The 24,282-nt window shown below is 33.5% G+C and overlaps 1 protein-coding gene and 1 long non-coding RNA gene across 2 annotated transcripts; both read right to left on the bottom strand.

Annotated features, from left to right (window-relative positions):
- Window positions 1–503: 503 nt before the first annotated feature.
- Window positions 504–5,382, bottom strand: LOC139507393 (uncharacterized). The gene is made up of 3 exons (XR_011660671.1): window positions 5,224–5,382; window positions 1,373–1,432; window positions 504–789 (listed from the first exon to the last, which is right to left on the bottom strand). It is a non-coding gene; the product is annotated as an uncharacterized lncRNA (long non-coding RNA).
- Window positions 5,383–10,997: 5,615 nt separating this feature from the next.
- LOC139507394 (uncharacterized) lies at window positions 10,998–23,994 on the bottom strand. Its single transcript, XM_071295729.1, has 2 exons — window positions 23,939–23,994; window positions 10,998–13,012 (listed from the first exon to the last, which is right to left on the bottom strand). The coding sequence occupies exon 2, from the start codon at window positions 13,007–13,009 to the stop codon at window positions 11,348–11,350; it is 1,662 nt and encodes a 553-aa protein (XP_071151830.1). The 5' UTR covers window positions 13,010–13,012; window positions 23,939–23,994; the 3' UTR covers window positions 10,998–11,347.
- Window positions 23,995–24,282: the final 288 nt, after the last annotated feature.

The raw sequence follows: 24,282 nt of genomic DNA on the forward strand, positions 1-24,282 counted from the left end.
CAAATGTGAAGAACTATACTATATTTATTATGTGAAGAAGGCAATAGAAAATATAGAATTTTGGTATTAAACACTGTCCATTGCCATGGAATGTTGTCCCCTACGTATACAGCATTTTACAGCAACAGTTATGAAATATGGTCCACCTACAGGACAATTTTTTGTAGTAATTGTTATTTAATTGTGTCCTTCAAGGAAAATAATACTGAACAGCATCTGTCACTTTTTTATTTCAATTTAAACCATCACACATGTATATATATATTAAAAGTATAAATAGGAAGATAAGGAAGATATGAGTGTCAATGAGACAACTCTCTGTCACGGTAACACTGTATTAAAGTTAAAATATGTCCAGTAATAACAAGGCAATGGACATCATTTAATATTTTGATCATATCAAAAAAATGTCCTGATGGATATAATGTCCTGAAAAAAAGTGTCCACCTGTACAGAATTATAGTATTAAATAATGTTCATGTTCATAGACACTTTTTCATACCCAAGGACATATTTTCATAGGAAATTGTGTCCAGGACACATCTAAATAAGTAAATATTGTCCATGTATTTACTATGAAATAATGTCCTCTGGACATCATTTCATAGGGGACATTATTAAATCCTACACAGTATGTGGTTTACCCTAAAACATCTTCTCATATGTGAACTGTTGGTGTCCTATTGTTATTCTTTGTCAAATTAATCATACAGTGTCATGAAGGTATCACTGCCGGATGGGATAGTATCTTGCTCTTTACTTCATCAAAAACTTTAAGGGCATCTGTACCTAAAAAATAAACATTCATTCATGTATGTGAATAGTTATCTAACTTTCAATAGTTAAGAGGGACTTTTTTCCCAAACCATTACAATATTATCTTTGAAAAAAGCAGTACTAGTACACAATGTACTACTGGAATTTATTCAAGAAATAAATAAGAAACATTCAGAAACAATCTGTCAACATCTTATTGTGTTTATACATATATCTCAACTTGTTCGATTTGCTCCTGTATGTATTGTAACAAAATATTTGATTTTAATGAAAAAAAAATTAATCTCTGAATTATTGAAAATTATTACAAAGTTCTTGATATCACAAACAAGTCAAAACATTTACAAAATGTTATCATAGTACAAGAACATCATTCGTAATTAAAGATCAACATGTAGACATCTTATACTTTCAGGTATTTCACATCCAATATTTTATGGCAATATTCTATACAAAGCACTGAACTTGAACAAGGAGGATCTGAATTTAGGTCATTTCCTGAAAATTTGGAAGCAAGCTAGAGTCCAGATGTAGGTTTTGTTTCCTGTTTGATTTTTTTTTATGACCTGAACACCTTTCTTTAATTTCCTTTTACCTCTTTCATATGTAACATGGGCATAAGGTCTGCCTCTTTTCCTAAACAAAGGCATTTTATCTAAAAAAAAAAAAGGAAAGACATAAATTCATCATGCTTATAGACAGTCCTCAGTAGGGAAAAAAGCTATTGAAAATGACATGTAGCAATATTTTTTTTGCAATTCTGGGTCTTGATAATTTATGCATAGCACACAGTGAATTAATTGGACCACAGTGACACAGTCACATCGAACGTTTATAAAGATAAAACATGGTCCATTGAATTGGAAATGTGCAAATTAAAAGCGGATGCTTATAAAACACTAATAAAATGACAGATTCTAATGAATATATAATACATACATTGTAATTAATGAACAAGAGGCTCTCAACTGTAATTTTTTGCTTAAATCTTCATCAATTATTATTTTTGCTTTTCAAATTAAAAATGCATTTTACCCCTTAGTTTCCTTTTAGCCATAGGGCTGTTTTTTATATGCTAGGAAATAGAATACAAAATTTATACTAGATACTCTAAAGCTCATTCAGCCTAAGTTTGGCGGATTTTAATTCAGCAATTTCAAAGGAGAAGATTTTTTAATATTTAAGAGAACAAATTGTAAATAATAAAATTGAGAATTGAATTTAAAAGGCAATTACTCCTTAAGGGTAAATTGAACATTTAGTTCAGAAGACTTATTTGCAGATCTTACTTTGCTTAACATTTTTGCTGTTTACAGTTTAATATCTTTATCTATAATAATATTCAAGATAATAATTGAAAACTGCAAATTTTCCTTAAATGATCAATTCAGGGGCAATAACCTAAACATCTGTTACCCCAGGGGTCACCACACTTCAAAATTATAGGGAGAAGTCACTTCTCCCTGGCAGCCAAACAGGGAGAAGTGAAGACCCAACAGGGAGACTTCAGGGAGAAGTGAAGGCACAACAGGGAGATCTGTACTTATGGTCTTTTTGTTGTTGGGATGTATAAGTGCCCAGCCACTTCACTATGTTTTTGTTAGGTATATTTCTATTGTATCCATCTGATGAGTTAAGCCTTTTTCAACTGATTTTTATTGTTCGTTTCAATGTTGTACTATTACACCACTGTCCTATGTTAGGGAGGGTTGGGATCTCGCTAACATGTTTAACCCTGTCACATCATGTATGTATGTGCCTGTCCCAAGTCAGGAGCCTGCAATTCAGTGGTTCTTGTCTGTTGCTGTGTTACATATTTGTTTTTCGTTCATTTACTTGTAAATTAATAAGGCCGTTAGTTTTCTCCTTTTAATTGTTTTACATTTGACATTTCTGGGCCTTTTAAAGCTGACTATGTAGTATGGGGTTTGCTCATTGTTGAAGGCTTTATGGTGACCTATAGTTGTTTATTTCTGTGTCATTTGATCTTTTGTGAAGAGTTGTCACATTGGAAATTACACCACATCTTTAATTTTATATGATGAACAAATTGTGCAAAATTGTCTTTAAAGGGCAATAACTCCTTAAGTGGTCAATTGACAATTTTGTTCTTTTAACTTTGCTAAACATTTTTGCTGTTTACAGTCTTTATCTATAATAATATTCAAGAAAATAACCAAAAACAGCAATTTATCCAAAATTTACTATATACATGTAGTGGCAGCAACACAACAATTGGTTGTTCCATTCATCTGAAAATTTCAGGGTTGATAAATCTTGACCTAATGAACAATTGAATTTTGATAACATATTTGCTCCAAACGCTTCAGTTTTTGAAACATAAGACAAAAACTGCATTTTTATGCCCCACCTACGATAGTAGAGGGGCATTATGTTTTCTGGTCTGTGCGTCCGTTCGTTCGTTCGTCCGTCCGTCCGTCCGTCCGTCCGTTCGTTCGTCTGTCTGTCCCGCTTCAGGTTAAAGTTTTTGGTCGAGGTAGTTTTTGATGAAGTTGAAGTCCAATCGACTTCAAACTTGGTACACGTGTTCCCTATGATATGATCTTTCTAATTTTAATGCCAAATTAGAGATTTTACCCCAATTTCACGGTCCACTGAACATAGAAAATGATAGTGCGAGTGGGGCATTCGTGTACTAAGGACACATTCTTGTTACCTATGTTCTACAGTGGTGGATCCAGCCATTTTAAAAAGGGGGGTTCCAAACCCAGGATAAAAGGGGGGTTCCAGCTATATGTCCCCATTCAAATGCATTGATCAGCCAAAAGAAAAGGGGGTTTCAACCCCTGGAACCCCCCCCCCCCCCCTGGATCCGCTAATGTTCTATTTTATTTTTAGCCATGGTGGCCATTTTTTTTTTTTACAAAACACAAAATTAAACACTTAGGATCATTTAGAATAAGTTTGCCTGCAACTTGTTCAGTAGTTTCAGAGAAGATTTTTGAAAGCTAACAAACATAATGAACAAACTGTGTAAAATGGCTTTTAGTTTTCTCGTTTGAATTGTTTTATATTGTCTTATCGGGGCCTTTTATAGCTGACTATGCGGTATGGGCTTTGCTCATTGTTGAAGGCCGTACGGTGACCTATAGTTGTTAATGTTTGTGTCATTTTGGTCTTTTGTGGATAGTTGTCTCATTGGCAATCATACCACATCTTCTTTTTTATATTTAAAGGCCAATAACTCCTTAAGGGATAAATTCACAATTTTGGTCATATTGACTTATTTGTAGATCTTACTTTGCTGAACATTTTTGCTGTGAACAGTTAATCGTTATCTATAATAATATTCAAGAAAATAACCAAAAACTGCAAATGTTCCCTAAAATTACTAATATAGTGGCAGCAACCCAACAATCAGTTGACAGGTTTGTCTGAAAATTTCAGGGCTGATTAGTGATAGATGTACAGCTAATAAACATTTTTACGCCATGTCAGATTTGCTCTAAATGCTTTAATTTTCAGATATAATCCCAAAACTACATTTTACCCCTATGTTCTATACATGTATTTAGCTTTGGCACCCATGTTTTTTTTAGGAAAGATGAGCTTAAAACTGAGAGAGACTATTTAGTAACTGACTGTTTTATGGTAATATTTTAAACCCATGATTCATAAGTAGCAAAACAAGATTTTGGAGGGCCACCTACATCATGTAAATTGTACAATGATTTCCACTGTGAATAGGCTGGGACAATGTGACCTAATTGCCTGCGGACTATATATAACACAGCTTGCAGACTCCTCTAGTAATGGAGTTCTGGTATTATATACTCAGTTGTGTAGCCTACATTTTGTAAATTACCCTTATTAACAATACAATTTTAAAAGATATCATGAATATACATATATACCAGTGGCAGTGGTGGATCCAGAGGGAGGGTTCAGGAGGTTGGAACTCCCCCTTTTTTTGAAGATCAATGCATTTGAATTGGGGAAGTATATTTGTACAATGCTTAAAATTGGTTAATTAATAATCCTAAACTTCCTTCAACAACATGCATGACAGCTGACAGATCCAATGCCATACAATAAAACATAATCCAGTGGCGGATCCAGAACTTTTCCTAAGGGGGGGCCCGCTGACTGACCTAAGGGGGGCCCGCTCCAGTCATGCTTCAATGATTCCCTATATAATCAACCAATTTTTCCCACGAAAGGGGGGGGCCGGCCCCCCCCCCCCCGCCCCCGGCCCCCCCAGCCCCCCCCCCCCCCCCCCCTGGATCCGCCTATGTAATCATGTCTCTCTACAATCTTAAGTTTAAGAGTACACCATTTGTAAAGTCAGTAACGAGAATCATTACAAATTTCCGAAGGGCAGCGGGCTCTCTCTTATTAGACTATTGGTCCACAAAAAAATACACAGAACGGAATAAAAAAATTCTTGCACGTTGCTCTTTTTACCGATTTCACGAAACTATTTACCCACTATGCAGACTAAACAATCTCGATCATCAAGGTGTTATTTTCGACTGAATTCTAATTTATAGTATAATTTACAACTATATTCACTATTTATCTGTTTCTCCCTGTCAATATACTGCCATTATTGGTCTTCGTGATAATGGCGACAGCTTGCTCATATAAAACCATATAAAAGTTAAACGGATGCGGTAACGTCTTACAGTTATGCTGGTGAAGTACGGATTATGATACTTATTATTGCTTCTATAAGACATTTGTTAGACCGTATGGTCCCACGGTCTTAATTTGTTAGTTATATAAGAAGGCTAAAAAACCTAATACATTTCTTATATTATAAGCTAAAAGGTATAGGATTGGGTGGTTTGACAACAAAATCTATTTCTGTTTCTTGTGATAAGACGGTTTTGACATTTCGAACGTCAAATAACGTTACAAACGTTGATATGAGGCTTATATATTTAATAAACCTGATGATGATGATGATGATGATGATGATGATGATGATGATGATGATGATGATGATGATGATGATGATGATGATGATGATGATGATGATGATGATGATGATGATGATGATGATGATGATGATGATGATGATGATGATGATGATGATGATGATGATGATGATGATGATGATGATGATGATGATGATGATGATGATGATGATGATGATGATGATGATGATGATGATGATGATGATGATGATGATGATGATGATGATGATGATGATGATGATGATGATGATGATGATGATGATGATGATGATGATGATGATGATGATGATGATGATGATGATGATGATGATGATGATGATGATGAAAGTAACAAGTCGTGTGTCAGCGTCATGTTTATGAGAAAAAAATAGTACCAAAGTTCAAGGCCATCGTTGTATGGAAACAAAATGAAGTCATATATGAACAAAATGTCTTCTATAAGAAACAACGTCAATTTAACGTTAACAAATAACGTTGTTTTTATAAAAACTGGTATTTTATACAGGCTACATATATACTGAATGAAAAAATGTCCTCTGCTTCATAAATATACTTTTCATTTCTGAATATAACCCAAAATTAACCGTTATTTGAAAATATATAATTGTTGACCTTTGACCTCAATTATGTAAAATTCCGACCATTTCTCATGATTACATCATCATTAATCTGAAAGTTTACAATTTTTTCTTTTCAGTGATATATAATTCAGCCGTGTGTTTGGTGGGTGCATTAAATAATTTTTTTTTTTGATTCTACCGCTGGTCTATTAGACTTCAGGCATCATATCCACATTTATATTAAGGACAAAACAAGCAATGATTATTTTTTTTTTAAGGAAAAATTTATTGTTATAAAATATTATTATTATATTCTCCCGGGCGCTTTTTCCTTTCCCCGGGCGCTTTTTCTTTTCCCGGGCGCTCTCTGGCGCTTCCGGGCGCTTTTTAGTAGGACCGGACCAGATCGACTCGATCGTATAGGGGTCGTAGGGATAGTCGGGAATTGGTCGGGTATGTACAATTTCAGTATAAAAACGGCTGATTTTTTTTATATCAACCGCTGCTGTGGAGGAGGCAGTAAGTGTTACCCTTACCGTCCGTAAGTACGTATTAATACGTCCCAACAATTAGTTTCCGTTCTCTAATTTTATTTTGCCTCAACCAAATTTGATGAAACGTATACACAATGCTTAATACCATATTAAAACACAGATCAAGGGCGAATTTGGACGGCGTCACTTTAACTGTACCCAGGGTAATCATGACTATTGATAACGTTATATGCAAGCTTGGGTATTATCTGTGTCCCATGGATCATACATTTTCCGTTCATTTGGTTAGATTCAGTAGTTCATAGAAGGTCTGAGCAAAATTATATATTTTAAATATCTACTTCGAAATAAAGCAGTTGGGTTATTTGGCAAGGTCAGATAGTTTTGCGCCGAGTACAATAAAAAATGATATTTTTCTGACATTGACCTAATATTGTTTTTATACTGCAACTTAAATAAATACAGTCAGGATCCTACTTCGTCAAAATTATCCCCCCATTACGCCAGTTCATTTTCACAATCGTAGAAATGGAAGCCATTGTAGGGATGACGCGCTACCAATTTTGCTCTTGGAAACATTACAGTACACATTTATCGCCTTCTCTAACAAAGAGCTTCGATTCTTTTGTTCTATTTCAACCGGGTTTCCGACTGAAATAAATTCATAGCTATTTAAATTGAAAGACACATTTCAAACTTATTTTCATCCCTTAATGAACCCCTTACTGTTAGAAAAGTGTTCCATGATGAAATTGACATTGCACAAAATGTAGCTGTTACTATATTCAGGAAATGAACACAACTAGTTGCAGTATAAATACTGAACTCCGAGGAAAATTCAAAACGGAAAGTCCCTAATCAAATGGCAAAATCAAAAGTATGAGAGACTTGCAGGAGCTGAACAAAAAGGACCACAATAGTTATAAAAACCTCATGAAAGAAAAGTAGGGCGCTAATTTGTTATGGGAGTTTTACTGCTCTTTTCTTCAAAATGAAATTTGTCACTGGATTAGTACTGATGTTAGATAGCAATATACTTAAATTTTACAAACCTTTTTTCTTGCTTTCTTACAAATTAAGCATACTGTTTGTGTCATAAATAAAAATCATTTGTCTTTCGTCTATTTGGTTTATAAAATTTCGTCAAAAATGAAAAACTAGAGGCTCTCAAGGGTCTATGTGCATATTAATTAATTAATCAATTCATAACAAAATTGTGTTTTGATGATGGTGATGTGTTTATAGATCTTACTTTACCGAACATTCTTGTTACTACAATTATCTCTATCTATAATGAACTTGGCCTAGTAATTACAGTGGAAAATATTTTCTAAAAATCTACAAAAATTTATGAAAAATGTAAAAAATTTACTATAAAGAGCAATAACTCCTAAAGGGGTCAACTAACCATATCGGTCGTGTTGACTTATTTGTAAATCTTACTTTGCTGAACATTATTGCTGTTCACTGTTTATCTCTATCTATAATATTATTCAAGATTATAACCAAAAAAAATGTTCATAATTCAGAGGCAGCAACCCAACAACTGGTTGTTCGATTCATCTCAAATTTTCAGGGCAAATAGATCTTGACCCGATAAACAATTGAACCCCATTTCAGATTTTCTCTAAATGCTTTAATTTTTTAGTTATAAGTCAAAAACTGCAATTTACCCCTATGATCTATTTCTAGCCATGGTGGCCATCTTGGTTGGTTGAGCGGGTCACCGGACACAATTTTTAAACTAAATACCCCAATGATGATTGTGGCCAAGTTTGGTTTAATTTGGCCCAGTAGTTTCAGAAGAGAAGATTTTTGTAAAAGATTACTAAGATTTACGAAAAATGGTTAAAAATTGACTATAAAGGGCAATAACTCCTACAGGGGTCAACTGACAATTTCAATCGTGTTGACTTATTTGTAAATCTTACTTTGCTGAACATAATGACTGTTCATTGTTTATCTCTATCTATAATATTATTCAAGATAATAACCAAAAACAGCAAAATTTCCTTAAAATTACCAATTCAGGGGCAGCAACCCAACAATGGGTTGACCGATTCATCTGAAATTTTCAGGGCAGATAGATCTTGACCTGACAAACAATTTAACCCCCATGTCAGATTTGCTTTAAATGCTTTTGTTTCTGAGTTATAAGCCAAATACTGCATTTTACCCCTATGTTCTATTTTTAGCCATGGCGGCCATCTTGGTTGGTTGACCGGGTCACCGGACACAATTTTTAAACTAGATACCCCAATGATGATTGTGGCCAAGTTTGGTTTAATTTTGCCTAGTAGTTTCAGAGGAGAAGATTTTTGTAAAAGTTAACGACGGACGACGACGACGGACGACGGACGCCGGACGCCAAGTGATGAGAAAAGCTCACTTGGCCCTTTGGGTGACATATCGTTGTTAGTTTCTGTGATATTTGGTGTCCTGTGGAGAGTTGTCTCACTTGAAATTAAACAATATCTTCTTATTTTTGTACTACAAAAAAATCTGGACATACGTAAAATACGAACAGTCAAACATAAATAACCCATTAAGGTGGTATTGGAGTCTAAAATAAAAATGATAGAATTTGTTCATACTTTGCCAAAACGTAGTTTCTATTGGTTTATGATCAGAAATGTAATAAAAATGATAGGTCACCGCGCATTTTCTCAAGCTACAGGTTGTGACAAAATGACACATTTTGTATGGATTATACAGGAAAAAACACCATTTTGTGATTAGAAACTAAACAAAATGATAGAATTGTAAAATAAATTAGGAAAAGATAGCTTTCAGACAATGCTTTACGAATATCAAAAGAAAACATACTAGTAGGGTCACCGTACGTTTTTTCCGGCTAAAATAAAAAAATAGGATAATTCCATGTAGAATCCTTCAGAAAATGCACTGTTTTAGAGTCATCTCCCCTTAAAATTCCAATTTAAAAAACATTTAAAAACAACCAAAAATAATCAACACTTGTGAAAATATTATTATTTATAATTTATATTCCAATAAATTGGTTCTTTTAAATTAAAATTCACATTGAATATCTATTTTCCTGAATAAAATTTTGCTAACTTGATAGAAAATCTTGACCTTAGGTTTTCTGGTTTTTACAATCCAAGATGGCGGAAGACACCCATACCACCTTAAACAGGTAAAAGATAATATTGAAAAATCCTCAGGGTTCAAAATGTAGAATCTACTTCCCTTTCGAAACACCTTCGTCCAATCTTAATTCATAAAACGGGAGCGATGAGAGATTGGTTTTCAATTAGATAGACCTTCATCCGAGGTTTTATTGGGTTTCGTGTTGCTAAATTTTTAGTTTTCTAAGTTGTGTTATGTAGACTAATGTCTGTCTTTTCGTCGGCTTCCGATTTTCGCTATGGTTGTATCGGTTTGTTTTCGACCATTGGGTTTCATTGTTCCTTTGGTATCTTTTGTTTATCTTTTAAAATGTTACACCTCCTTGCAAACGTACAGACGCGTACTGTACATGGATGAATTTGTGTACAGTAAAAGATAAGAATAGTGGTGACAATATATTTTTGCAGAAACAAAGTTATGAGAGTTAATCAGAGCTGCAAACATTTTTAGAGAATCGTGTAGCAGTCATGTATACTCGTGTATGGCCGAGTAGAGATCGAAAAGTGATCGAATGTGGTCGCGTAGACATCGGGTATTAGTCGAGTTGGTCTGGGATGAAAAAAATATAGAAGTCGCATTGATCATGAAGCGATCGGGCATTGGTCGAGTTAATCTGGATCAAATATCGAACAGGTTGGCGTTGATCGGAAATGGTCAAATATTAGTCGAGCAAAGATCGAAATGATCGAGTACTGATCGGTAAACTATTTGTATTCCGACCGAATTCGATCTCTACACGATCCTTTCCCGATCAATTCGACCGCTACTCGGCGAATTCTCGATATCTTCTCGAGTGACTGGCTTCTCGATCCTTACTCAAATGTGTTTGACATGTCATGAGTTCCACATAAGACAGCTGTGGCGTTCCATAAGAAAACCACGTTCGTCACGACGTTATTGTGAATTCATACCTCACGCACTGCCAAACGGTCGATTTATTTCAACAGAGGTTTACTGCTTAAACTAAACGGGAGATGTCGAGGGGATCATATAACTAACTATACATCACGCAAAGAATAAAGAGCGTTTCAAAGAAACCACAGAAAGTAAAGTACAGAACAGAAATACACAACCACACTTATTTAAGATAAAATAACAGAATGTTAACACAGAGCCACATTACATAAACAATAAAACTTCATAACTAAATGGCAGAATGAAAGAACGCAAATATGATTTTACAAAACTTTAATGTTAAACTACAAAATTCAAAGTATGTATACGACGTCTCAACATTGTCGATCCAGAAAAATGAATGTTCGTATTATTTATCTCTGTCGAAAGTCATGGGAGGGAAGAGCTAGGCGATAATCTAATAATGTTTAGGCTGCAACTCTCTCCAGAAGCCTGAATTTTAAGCAGTATTAAAAGTTTATTTTCATTTTTTGACTGAAAACAAACAGGAAGTTTTGATCTGTCATCATTCTCAATGAATTGTACTGCAGCAGTTATATATGGCAACACCGTATGTCACATCAGACAGAAAGAGCTTTGAAGAAGAATTGTCAAAACACATAAAACAAGGTTTCGATATTTCTACTTCCGGAATAACAGTTAGCATATCTGGAAATTCGTCTTTCAAGTCTAATTGGTAAAGTCCTTTGGAATTTTCGAGAAAAAAATAAATAATACCATATTTGTCTAATGTGAAACTATGACGAAGAAATTGATCGCATATATATATCAACTTGATAACTTCTTCTTTGTTCATACAGTACAACGAACTGCCAGTAATATAATATATGTCTTCATTGCTACCAAATTTGACAAATGTCGGGGAAGTACCCTTACCATCAACGCTTCGAACGACAAGACCTTCATCATCGATGTATTTGACTTCATCCCCTGATCCAACTATTATATCATTATTCTTGGCATCGATTCCGTATACCGGATATGTCACTTGTATTAAATGTTCGGTTTTCATCGTTTTTGTATTTATTTTCTGCAATGCGTATTTCTTTTTGTTTTGGAGAGTAACAATTGCTAGGTCACTTGCTGGTAAAATAGCAATATCTTGCGGATCGCCCTTTAATTTAATGTTCCCAAGATATTTTCCATCGAATGAATACAAGAGTGCCTTATTCGCTTCTATATAATTATGTTGGTAACAAATAACTTTTTTGTCATCAGTGACTGCAATGCCATTTATTTCATTGCCTTTGATATCAAACTTATTTCTGAATTGAAATGAATCAATGCGATATTGAGCTGTTGCGGTTACTGGAGCTTGGCAGTCTTTATAAGCATCAAAACTACATATTGCAGGACTGTCCTCAATACTAATAGTTCCAAAAGACTCAGTTGACGACAACAATGCAGGAAACTCATCGAATGAAATTGAAAAGTGATTCATTCGGGCCGAAAGGTTCGGTATTTGCTCATTTGACTGTTGGGTATAATGTGAAAAAGTATTGCAGAGAAGAAATATTTGCTTATCGGTTCCATGTTTTTTCATGAAATCAATTTCACTTAAATAATCTTGGGCCTCTTTTGCTCCAGCACAAATTGAATCTTTTTCGATATCTAACTTTTCAAAAATTTCGTGTGCAGTGCTTACGATACAAGATAGTGTAGCTGTCTCCAATCGGGTAACCTTTCCTATCAAATCTAATTTCATAGTTTTAACTTTTTCTTTAATATCTGTAACCTTAACTTTGACTTCATTTTCGTTTTCTCTATTCCTTTGCAATATTTCTAAATAGCTTTCATGAATATGGTGAATTTCTTCTTCGCACTTTAAGAAAGCCTCAGACTGTTTCACATTTTTGGCCGCGGCATCAATTGTCATAACTTTCTCGCAAGTCCAATGAGCTTCTGTCAAACATTCTCTGCAACACAGACCAGCATGTTCGCTACAGAAATATTGATATTCTTGCGAGGGATGGATTTCGCAATGATCTTTAATTAGAATAGAAGTTGGTTTCTCCAAAGAAACATCCAGTAACTGGTGACTTTTAGTTGCCTTGAGCGATCGATGATGGTTTGAACATTCTAAACATAGGTTTTCGTTGCATTCAATACATATGTTTACTGCCTCGACATCTTTATCAGACACTCCACAAGGATTACAACGCTTTGACGCCATGTCCTATAAAAGAAGATTTATATAAAACATTCATGTAATATAATCTATGATGTAAATAAAGTATGAACATTGTAAAGATTTACATAAAAGAGGGACGAAAGATATCAGAGGGACAGTCAAACTCACAAATCGAAAATAAAACTGACAACGCCATGGCTGAGAATGAAAAAGACAACAAACAGTAGTACACATGAAACAACATATAAAACTAAAGAATAAGCAACACGAACCCACCAAAAACTAGGTTATGTATTTACTGAATTGTGTAGTAATTACGTGTAATTCCTAATTTCACCTACATGTATTTACTGAAAATTATATAAAACCTATTTACTGCAACATATATAAAACCTATTTACTGTAACATATATAAAACCTATTTATTGTAACATAATTATATAAAACCTATTTACTGTAACATATATAAAACCTATTTGACAGTTTTATTCCAAATGATGTTTTTTTTTGACAAAAAGGAAACAAGAACAATGGCGATCGATTCTTTTTGTTACATCGGCATAACACTAACTTCAAAATAAAAGATATTTCAAAATACATGCATAGAAAAATTAAGACCGCATTTTATCATTAATAAATATGTTTCAATAATTTTTAAAAGGTTTACTCCAATGTTTAGTTCTAAAAAAGATTTGAAATACTTTAAGCTGGTCAACAGAGTAGTAATAAGTCTAAGCTAGTAAACAGCGTTTGCTAATAGCAATCATAGAATCGATTCCGGTTTTAATGATTCCTTAGAGGCAGAACAAGTTCCATGTCCAGCTTCAGCTTCAGCTTCAGCAAGGGACAATCAAATGAACAAATTATAACATTTTTGGAATTGGCTATGCATTTATATTAGTACTTCCTTTTTTCAAAGTCTACACGAATACAGTATATAATAGCAATGCTCATGTCATTCTCATTGTGGAATAAAATTTCTTAAAATAAAGAAAAATCAGAACTTTCCCTTACCCTTTAGTAAGCACTGACAGTAGAGCTCTTTATAGAAACAGTTAAATTCACAGAAAAATTGAAATCGAAGAGATCAATTATGTCAAACATGTTCATACTAAACTGACTTTGACATACTACTAATCAATTTAGTAATTACGTGTATTTACTGATGGTTTCAGTGATAACTGGTATTTACTGATTTTGTTTGTCATTTTTACAGTACTAACTTGATATTTTGTATTAAATTTGAGACATAATTCAAGGTAGCAAATAATAAAGTAACGGGGTAGGGATTATAGGGATTACTCAAATGTAAAGGAATCAAAGAATGTATGTTCTATAGTTTTTTTTGTGAATTGAAACAGGAAAATGGTTGTTTTATAATTTTTGAAACGTGCTAAAAACATTTTAAACATGCAAGACAATGATATAACCCAAATTTGAGATATGCATTTGTGAGAACTTTTCAGGCAACTTCGCCTGTTCTTTTTGATGATAGACATTTTATTATGCAAAATTTTGTTAAAATTTTCTTGATTATTCATAAGGAAAAATTAAAATCTCTATTAGGCATACTGTGCATATCAATCAGACGAACTTGACATATGCAGTGATTAAATTCATCTGACAAATTATGTTTAACTACGACTTCTTTTGTCAGACTTTGCAATAAAGCTGACATTCTTCATAAATAAAATTATACAAGATGATGGCGTTAAGTGTCTTTTTTAGATGACTTTCTAAAGACCTCAAAACTTAATAGGTATAGGAAGATGTGGTATGAGTGCCAATGAGACAATCCTCCATCCAAATAACAATTTATAAAAGTAAACAATTATAGGTCAAGGTACGCCCTTCAACACTATATACCAAAATTGCATTGTACATATAATCATAAAGCAGTTACCCCACCTTTTTTGTAGCAAATATGAATACCCATTTAGAATTTTACATGCTTACTCGATGTTTAGCGGCTATTGACATATTGATAGTGTCGCATAAGAAGACGAGACCACCTATCCTTACAGAGCATCTAGTCCTGATTTGCAAACAGACAGACACAGATGGACATTATTATTTCTTGGTAGGTTTGGTGGATTTTTACAATGTGTTCAATGCTGTATTTTTTTTACATCATTAATCACATATACATTATGGGGTGGGAAAATGGGGGGGGGGGGGGGGTATTCGGCAAACCTAGTTTACCCAAGCACATAACGCAGATGTCTGTTCCAAGTCTAAACTCATAGATCGAAAATAAACTGACAACCCCATGGCTAAAAAAAAATGGTGAAGACTAACAGACATATAATAATACACACGACATAACATAACTAAAGACTAAGCAACACAAACGTTTAACCCCACCTAAAACTGGGGTTGATTTAAGGTGCTCCGGAAGGATAAACAGATACGGCTCCATATACGTACCCGTCGTAATACTCATGTTATTACAGGGCCGGTAAATAGTCTAATTCGATTGTCTCAGTTTTGTAAAAAGGGAACGGGATTGTAGCTACGACAATATATCCAATATCATATGTGAAACGGATATTCCATAACGGTCAGCCAACTCGTGATGGCGTCCGTAAAATTTACGAAGTGACGATTTCAACTTCACCATTTGGAAAAAAGAAAAGGTCACAATTGGGATGTTGAAATTTTTATTTCAACCGACCCTCATAGTCAATTTCTATCTATAAATCCTAATCAAATAGCACAATCAAAAACTCAAATACATCAAACGAATGTCATATTTACCTTTATATGAATGATCTCATTGTTGATCAAACCAGTAAACCAAATGGTACATCCCTTTTGTTTTACTTTCAATGTTGAAATTCTATCCTTTTTAATAGCTGAATACATATGTAACCCATCTCCAGCGAAACGGTTACATTGGGGTCGAATTATTTGTTTGCAAGTAATAATGTTTCTAAGCTTATTTTGAAAAAATGAACCAAATTTATCTGCAAATTAGGGAAATATAATTTGATTCAACAACAAAGAACAATCATATTTATTTTTTTGTATTACATAGCTAACACCCTTTTATAATACAAGTACACACCTGTGATATCGCGGGTCCGTGACTGAATTAAAGTATATAACTATGCCTAAGCCTTATTTTAGTAATTGGTATTGTCATCTGATAAAGTCATGTCGATTATAAGATACACAGTTTTCTCTGCTTTCAAATCTTTCTGTTTGAACCCGTCGACCTGGAACTTATCAATAATTATTATTGGAAATATTAATTATTTGGAAAACAAAAGGTCTATCAGGAATGGGGTATTTTTTAATCAACAGCATTGTCCTATATTAGTTATCTTAGAAAGTCTTGCTGATTGCTGAATAAAGCTACAATAGGGAACAATTTGACAATGATTGAATTTAGTAGTGTCAGCCCTTTGATTATGACCCGTGTATATAGCAAAATCCTAAATACACCGTTTGGTGGTGCGCCGGTCAAATGCGGAACGTACAGATAAGGTAATAGCTAACAGGTGAATATACTATTGGTATCTGTATCGGATTAGACCCGGAACTTGTTAATTATTGGCAATATTAATTATGTGGAAAACAAAGGGGTCTGGAGTGGTGTAATTTTTAATCTACACCATTGTCCTATATTAGTTTATATATAGAGTTGAATTCTTTGATTTGTCGTTTTTACCCGATGACGGCTGACAAATTGGACCTCGTAATTTTAGTATTATAGATAGCAAAACGGTACATTTTAGAGTTATCACTTTTTGATAATATTCACTGATTTACCCTAATTTTTCATCAGCTGACCATATTACAACATTGTTTTATCAGTTAATAATTACATAAGATGTATGATTCAGTTTACTACTTTATTATGGTTTTCTAACTGCACATCACGTGTTATTCCTTAAGCAATTGCATTACTCAATAAAACTTATCATTCATGATAACACGTGGTCCCACAATAAAGTGCACATGTGAATTTAATAAAACAATCATAAAATTCGTGTTTTCATGATCATAGCTAAAAAAAGTAATTATAAGTATTGAATGCTTCTTTTTGCAACTTCATAGGGTTGTAATAGCGTTGACCGTGCGCACATTTTTAGAAGAGGTCTTAGAATGAAACGCGACAAAATGTACTTCGGTCAACGCTTTTACACCCCAAGAAGTTAAAAAAGAAGCATTCAATTCTTAAGTAAATAGCTGTAAAAAATCATTCAAAACTTAGTTATTACTGGTAATAACTGGGTAGATTCAGGAATTACTTTTATTTACTAAGTGCATCGGGAATTACAGATTATTCCTAAATTTTAGTAATTACATGTAATTCCTAATTTCACTTATTTACTGTAACATATACACTACTAGAACACATCCAATACATCGAGGGCCGTGATGGAATTGAAGTTTCTATGCCTTATCTTTACCTATATTTTTAGTATTCGTTTTGCCATTTGATTAAGTCATGTTGCTTATAAGGCGAACAGTTTTACTTTCTAACTCTTTCTGTTTGTACCCGTCCAGTTGGGTTTCTCACTACAGTATAGTAGTAGTAATCCATATTGAAGAAGGAGGAATAAAGAAGAACTACAACTGGAAACTACATGTGACGTATTTTATTGGTATCGGTATCGGATTCGACCCGGAACTTGAATTGTTTATTGTTGGAAATGTTAATAATGTGGAAAAAATGGTCTTGAGTGGTGCAATTTTTATTCAACATCATTTAAGAAATAGTTGATGCAAGCTATACTTTATTGTAGTTTTAACATGGGTAGGCAATATATTCGTGATTATTTTTTCCGAGCGATAGTGAGGGCTAAAATAACACGAATATAATGCCTACCCATGTTAAAACTACAATAAAGTATAGCTTGCATCACTTATTTCGATTCTAATAGGACAATTAAGGTAAATTATATGTCCGATGTGTATTTAGTGTAGAGCAATTGTGTAGGTTCTTCCATGAAACTCCTTTTTTTGTTTGTAAACAAGCAAACGACTGGCAATGTGATTTTCAGAGGGAGGAGTTTGAACAGCCAGCATGGAAGGTTGTCGTATCTAGGTCAAATATGTCAATTTCGAATTGCAACAAATTACAGTCATAATAAATAAATTAGTAACAACATGTGCATCATTTAAGAGTTTGGAAGTGTTTTCTCGGAACAAGAAAATCTTCATCAAACATAGCTGTGAGAACAGAGCTAGGGAGATACCAACTAGAGATGCATATAAAAACTCAAAGTATACTTTACTTATCAAGATTACTAAATTCTGAAATTAATCCATTATTATACGAATCCTTTTTACTTTCTAAAAGTTTAGATAATTCAGGTTGCTATACCTGGTTTACATATGTTAAAAATATTTTGAAAGAGGTAAATATGGACGCATCCATTCTTGAGGGAAACAAAAGAGAAAATTACTCAAAGTTGTTAAAAAAAACCCTTAAAACATCAATTTTTAAATTTCTACACAAATATATTTGAACAAAAATTTGAAAAAATAGATAAAAAAAGTAAATTGTATTTATATAAAAGTTTACAAAATTTAGAAATGGAAAACTACTTAAACTGTAAATCTTTTGAAAAGAGAAGGAACATAACAAAAATGAGAATTAGCGATCATAATTTAATGATAGAAAAAGGAAGACATTTAAAAATACCTAGAGAAAAAAGACTATGCACATCCTGTAATACAATGGAGGATGAAGCCCATTTTATTTTATACTGCAAAAAAATTGCTAAACTAAGAGATAACTTTATAGGAAATGTAATTAAACATATGCCAGATTTTATGTCCTGGCAAGAAAATGAAAAAATTAAATATCTTCTTTGTCCATCAACCTCAAAAGAAGTAGAAAGCTTAGGGTCCTATTTTAAACAGGCATTAGAACTGAGGACAGGGGACTCTTGATTTATTTATAAAATATATTTATATATCATTTAGATAGATTGTTTTGCTTTTTTGCTTTTTTTTATGTTTTCATGGTTTTGTTTGTTAAATGTATTTTGTGTATGTTTATATTATTTGTCACAAACTTATTGTTCAGAGTTTATATGACAATAAATATTTGAATTGAATTGAATTGAATTTAAATTAATAAAATATATTAAATGCATGCCAATTTGATAAAACTCATTGTTCTGCAGTAGTCAATATACGCAAGTCCAAACAAATTTTATTGGATTTAGAGCATGGTTTTATTAACAAAGCGAAAGAAGCACGTCATATTAGAATATTCACTATTAGTCATTTATGAATTTGAATTCTTTGATTAGACGTTTTACCGTCATTCGAATTTGAAATCGTTATCTAAAGCCAAGTCCCACTAGACCACGATCGCACCCCGCTCACCGCGATCTAAAATAAATTTAGATCGTGGTGAGGTCGCGGTATGCGGCATGAAAATGTTAATTTTCGTTGCTTTCACGATGCTACTACGTCCTAATTACGCTTTTACAACGATCCCGCTACGATTAAACCACGTTCTCACCGCGCTTATTCTGCGACCTCACTACGCTTATAAAGATCTTTCTACGCTCTTTACGTTCTCACTACGACCATACCACGAGTTATCCGATTGCAACACGATCTTACTGCGATTCTAGCACGTTCTTACCACCATTATACTACGTTCATACCGCGATCTTACTACGTTCTCAGCAATACCGTCAATATCGTGTTTCATATCAATATAGTTCCATTCCTTCTATTTCTGATTAAAACGGAGATTTTTCGGACACAATACAGTGAGTGAGTCATTGCCACCAAAATCTAGTAGAACACGTGGGCGTGATGGTAGGGGTTGATGTAGAGGCAGAGGAAGCAAAGTATGAACGCCATACTAAACTCCAAATAGTACACAAGAAACTAAAATTAACAAGAACTATCTTTAAAAAAGATATCCGACGTATTTAAATTTGCGTATATGTTTAAAACTATCATTTCGATAACCTCCAGGAGCACAAAGATACCATTTAAATAACGTTTTCTCTGTTTGTGTTCAGTATTCTCGGTCCTCGTATCTTTCTGTTTACATTCACCAAAACCCCGCGGAAATCTCACATGCGTAGGTGCGTTTTAAAAGTCATGTACGTTCGTATAACAAAGTTTACATTAAAACTTATATAATTGTCCCGAATAAACAGCTGTCACGGATGCAAAGAGCTATTGGAGAAACAATCATTTTAATAAAAATATAAATCTTTGTAAGATCTAGTTCAAATATTTATAGTTTTTCACTTGCTTTCCATCACGATATAATTAACGAGACGTTGTTTCAAACACAACCACATTACCCACCATGACAGCATTTTGTCCAATCACAGAAAGGATTTTCGAGCATGCGTATTCTGTTGCCATAGTTTAGCGTCTTTAAGTTCAAAGGGCACAAACCGAAACTATACCGACTACGTCGGAAAAATAGGGTGCAAGACTAACAAAGGTCAGAGGCTCCTGACTTGGGACAGGCGCAAAAATAGTGGGGTTAAACATGTTTGTGAGATCTCAACCCTCCCCTATACCTCTAGCCAATGAAGAAAAGTAAACGCATAACAATACGCACATTAAAATTCAGTTCAAGAGAAGTCCGAGTCTGATGTCAGAAGATGTGACTAAAGAAAATAAACAAAATGACAATAATACATAAATAACAACAGACTACTAGCAGTTAACTGACATGCCAGCTCCAGACTTTAATTTAACTGATAATATACACATAAGTAGTATAATACTTGCCATCAAGAGATGTCGGAACGACCAATCAAACCTAAATTACAACCTATTGCTGGTCCATAAAGCTCAAATGACGATATTTTAGTGAACGATAGCAGAGATGACACAGATGTGTCAATATATATAGGAAGATGTGGTATGAGTGCCATTGAGACAACTCTCCATCAACGGAAAAATCTATAAAAGTAAACCAGTATAGGCCAAGGTACGGCCTTCAATACGGAGCCTTGGTTCACACCGAACAGCACGCTATAACGGGCCCCAAAAAATACTAATGTTAAACCATTTAAACGGGAAAAACCAACGGTCTAATCTATATAAAAACGAGAAGCATGGTTGAGCCGTTAGAGCAAATGGATAAATACATTCAGACAAACAAAATCTAGGGATTTTTTTTATATATTTTGTGTGAAAATGACAATAAAAAATGATGGTCGTAGTGTGAACGTAGTAATGTCGTGAAAAGAGCGTGATGAGGACGGCAAGGGCGTGCTAGAATCGTACTATGGTCGTGAACAGCGTGGTAAAGTCGTAGTGGAAATGTAGTTGGGTCGCGGTGAGAACGTGATGGTCGTAGTAAGGTCGTGATAACGTCGCTGTGAGATCGTAACGCAATCTCTCCGAATAAATAAATAAAGAATAAATAAATAAATAATCTTTATTTCAAGAGGATGATCCCATTAGTTAAAACTAATCTTCCTGAGAGTCCTCAAAATAATAACAACATATTTATAAGTACATAGAGTATTATAAAGTTATATTATACACAATATACAATTGTATTTAAATAATAATGAAAACGCATATTAATTTGCACAATTGATGAAAAATTTGTAACATTTTGTTTAAAAGATACAAGTGTTTTACTCATTTTTATTTCATTTGGTAAACTGTTCCATATTTGAGAACCTGAATATGTAAGTGTTTTCTTTAAAAAATTTGTTTTTGTTTTGGAAGATTTAATAGTTTTTTCATCAGCTGAACGTAAGTTATAATTTTGATTATCAGTAAAATGAAAATTTTCTTGTAAATAGTTAGGAACCATACCATTTTTAAATGATTTAAATACATGTCAAGTATTGCCTTTTGGTATTGAATGCGTTTTTCCACATTTAACCAGTGCAAACTATTAAAGCAATAAACTGGATGATGTCATTATGTCAGCTTCTACTATAACCCTAGCAGATTTCTTTAATAACTTATTAATTTTATTTATTCCACTTTCACAACAGCTTCCCCATATATTGCAACAATAATCAAATAATGGCAAAATATAAGCATTAAAATAGATAATACGTATATGCATAGGTAAATATTTTCTTATCTTTTGTAATAAATTGATTCTGTTTGATATAGTACATGACATTTTATCTACCTGCTGATTCCAATTTAGGTTTTTGTCAATATATAAACCAAGAAGTTTTTCACAATCTACATTTTCTATTTGTTCATTTGAAATATTGATATCTAAACTGTATCCAGTTGAACAAAGCCTTTGTTTTGAAACAATAATCATAGAATAGAATCACGCTTTCGCTACGCTCTCGCTACGATTGTACAGCGACCTTTGCGATCTTACTACGATCTTAGTGCGCTCTCACTACGCTTCTACTACGACCTAATTTCGCCACGACCGCACCACGATTGTTTTTGAACATATTCAAAGTTGGCCACGCTCTTCACGATCTTGAAGACCTCACCACGACCGTGGTACGACCTTACTGCGACCTACACGATCGTACCACGATCTTCAAAATTTGCATTTTTTCACAGATCGTAGTGCGATCGTGGCCTAGTGGGACTGGGGTATAATATTATAGATAATACGATAATTTTTCGAGTCTACCTTGTTTGGTGAAATCGTGACTTTAGATATCTAAACTTAAACTGGGTCAATAACTGCAGTATATGTATAAAGTTATTGGGTAAACACAATAAATTTGATTTTGTATTTACATAGTCTCATGGATAAAATTTATTCATTCAGTGTATATTCACAAGTGTAAATGGGTCTTTTGATATTTTATAGTTTATCTTTCTACGTTGTGATGTTACACTGGGTTTTTTTTTCGGGTACCGTGGTGAAGGTTGGTACTTACAAAACGTTTACATCCGCTGCATTTATTTGCACATGTCCTAAGTCAGGAATCTGATGTTCAGTAGTTGTTTTTTGTTGATGTGGTTCATAAGAGTTTCTTGTGTCTCGTTTTGTATATAGATTAGACCGTTGGTTTTCCCATTTGAATGGTTTTACACTACACATTTTTGGGAATCATTATAGCTTACTGTTTGGTTTGAGCCAAGGCTCCGTGTTGAAGACCGTACTTTGATCTTTAAATGTTTTTTCTTTTACAAATTTTGACTTGGATGGAGAATTTTCTCTTTGGCACTCATGCCACATCTTCTATATCTATATACAATAGTTCTTCAGATAAACATTTACATAATATAGATTTTGAGGATAGGAATATCAATTGGAGTATAAGTTTTAATATCCTATTTCTTGGTTATAAGTTTAATGAATTATTGTCACAATATTTTTTAGGAAAATCTTTCAAAAGACCGCGTCTATCATGGTATCTGTCTTAGCTCTATTGTCAAATAATTGAAATGAAAGGTAGTTTATCATATATCTTTATACAGCCAAATGCTATCTGCTTGGAAAATTTCAATTACAAAACTTTGTAAATGCCAATCCTGTCACATAGATCTGTTAGAATTATTGAAAAAAAATTCAAAGGAGAATATATAAACATTTCTAAATGCGCCAAACGCACATCAGGTCATCTGTTACAAAGTTATGATCTAAAATTAAAAATCTGTCAGATAGGATTGATTTTTTTTTTAAAGTTTAAAATCGATTTTTGACTGTAATGTTCTATTCTACTTATTATATGATGATCGATCGTCGTCTCTGTCTCTTTAGTATATATTCCTTATTCTGGTGTTACAATTTTGCCATTGCTTGGATTTCAACTGTGTTTGTTAGAGTACCATTTAGGAGTCTTAGTCAACGAAACGCGTGTTAGTGTTCCTAATTTTAATTGTTTTGTTTATGAGGATTTTGCTATGGATGTCATCATACAAAAGATAATCACACGAACTGCCAAAACTAAACAGCCTTTTAGGTAAAAAGAAATCACTCTAAATGAATCTAAACCTGAATTAATAGGTTGAACTTTTTTTGCTTTATGACCAATTGATAAATTCAACATATCGTCTTATGAGACAGCAAATACGTACCTTAACAATGGCAATCACTTCCTTGTAGTTAGCAATCCGGGTACCTCACCGTCGATAACACACACGAATGACGTATGAAGTTCAATAAATAACGATTAAAAAGCTTACAATAGTTTAGCTAAGATAAGCTCAGTCAGGATTCTACTTCGTCAAAATTATCTCCCCATTACCAGTGTATATAAAGTGCGAATCCAGTCAGTTCATTTTCACTGTTGTATACGAGTATGTTCATTGTAGAATAAAGTATCACGGGAAAACTTTATTTGTTTACGTTTTGAAAATACCAAAATAATTGATTTGAAACTAAATTTTAACATATTTTCATTATGATGTGTCTTTTTAAT

The sequence above is a fragment of the Mytilus edulis genome, unplaced genomic scaffold (assembly GCF_963676685.1).
Source record: "Mytilus edulis unplaced genomic scaffold, xbMytEdul2.2 SCAFFOLD_1474, whole genome shotgun sequence".
Classification (NCBI taxonomy): domain Eukaryota; kingdom Metazoa; phylum Mollusca; class Bivalvia; order Mytilida; family Mytilidae; genus Mytilus; species Mytilus edulis.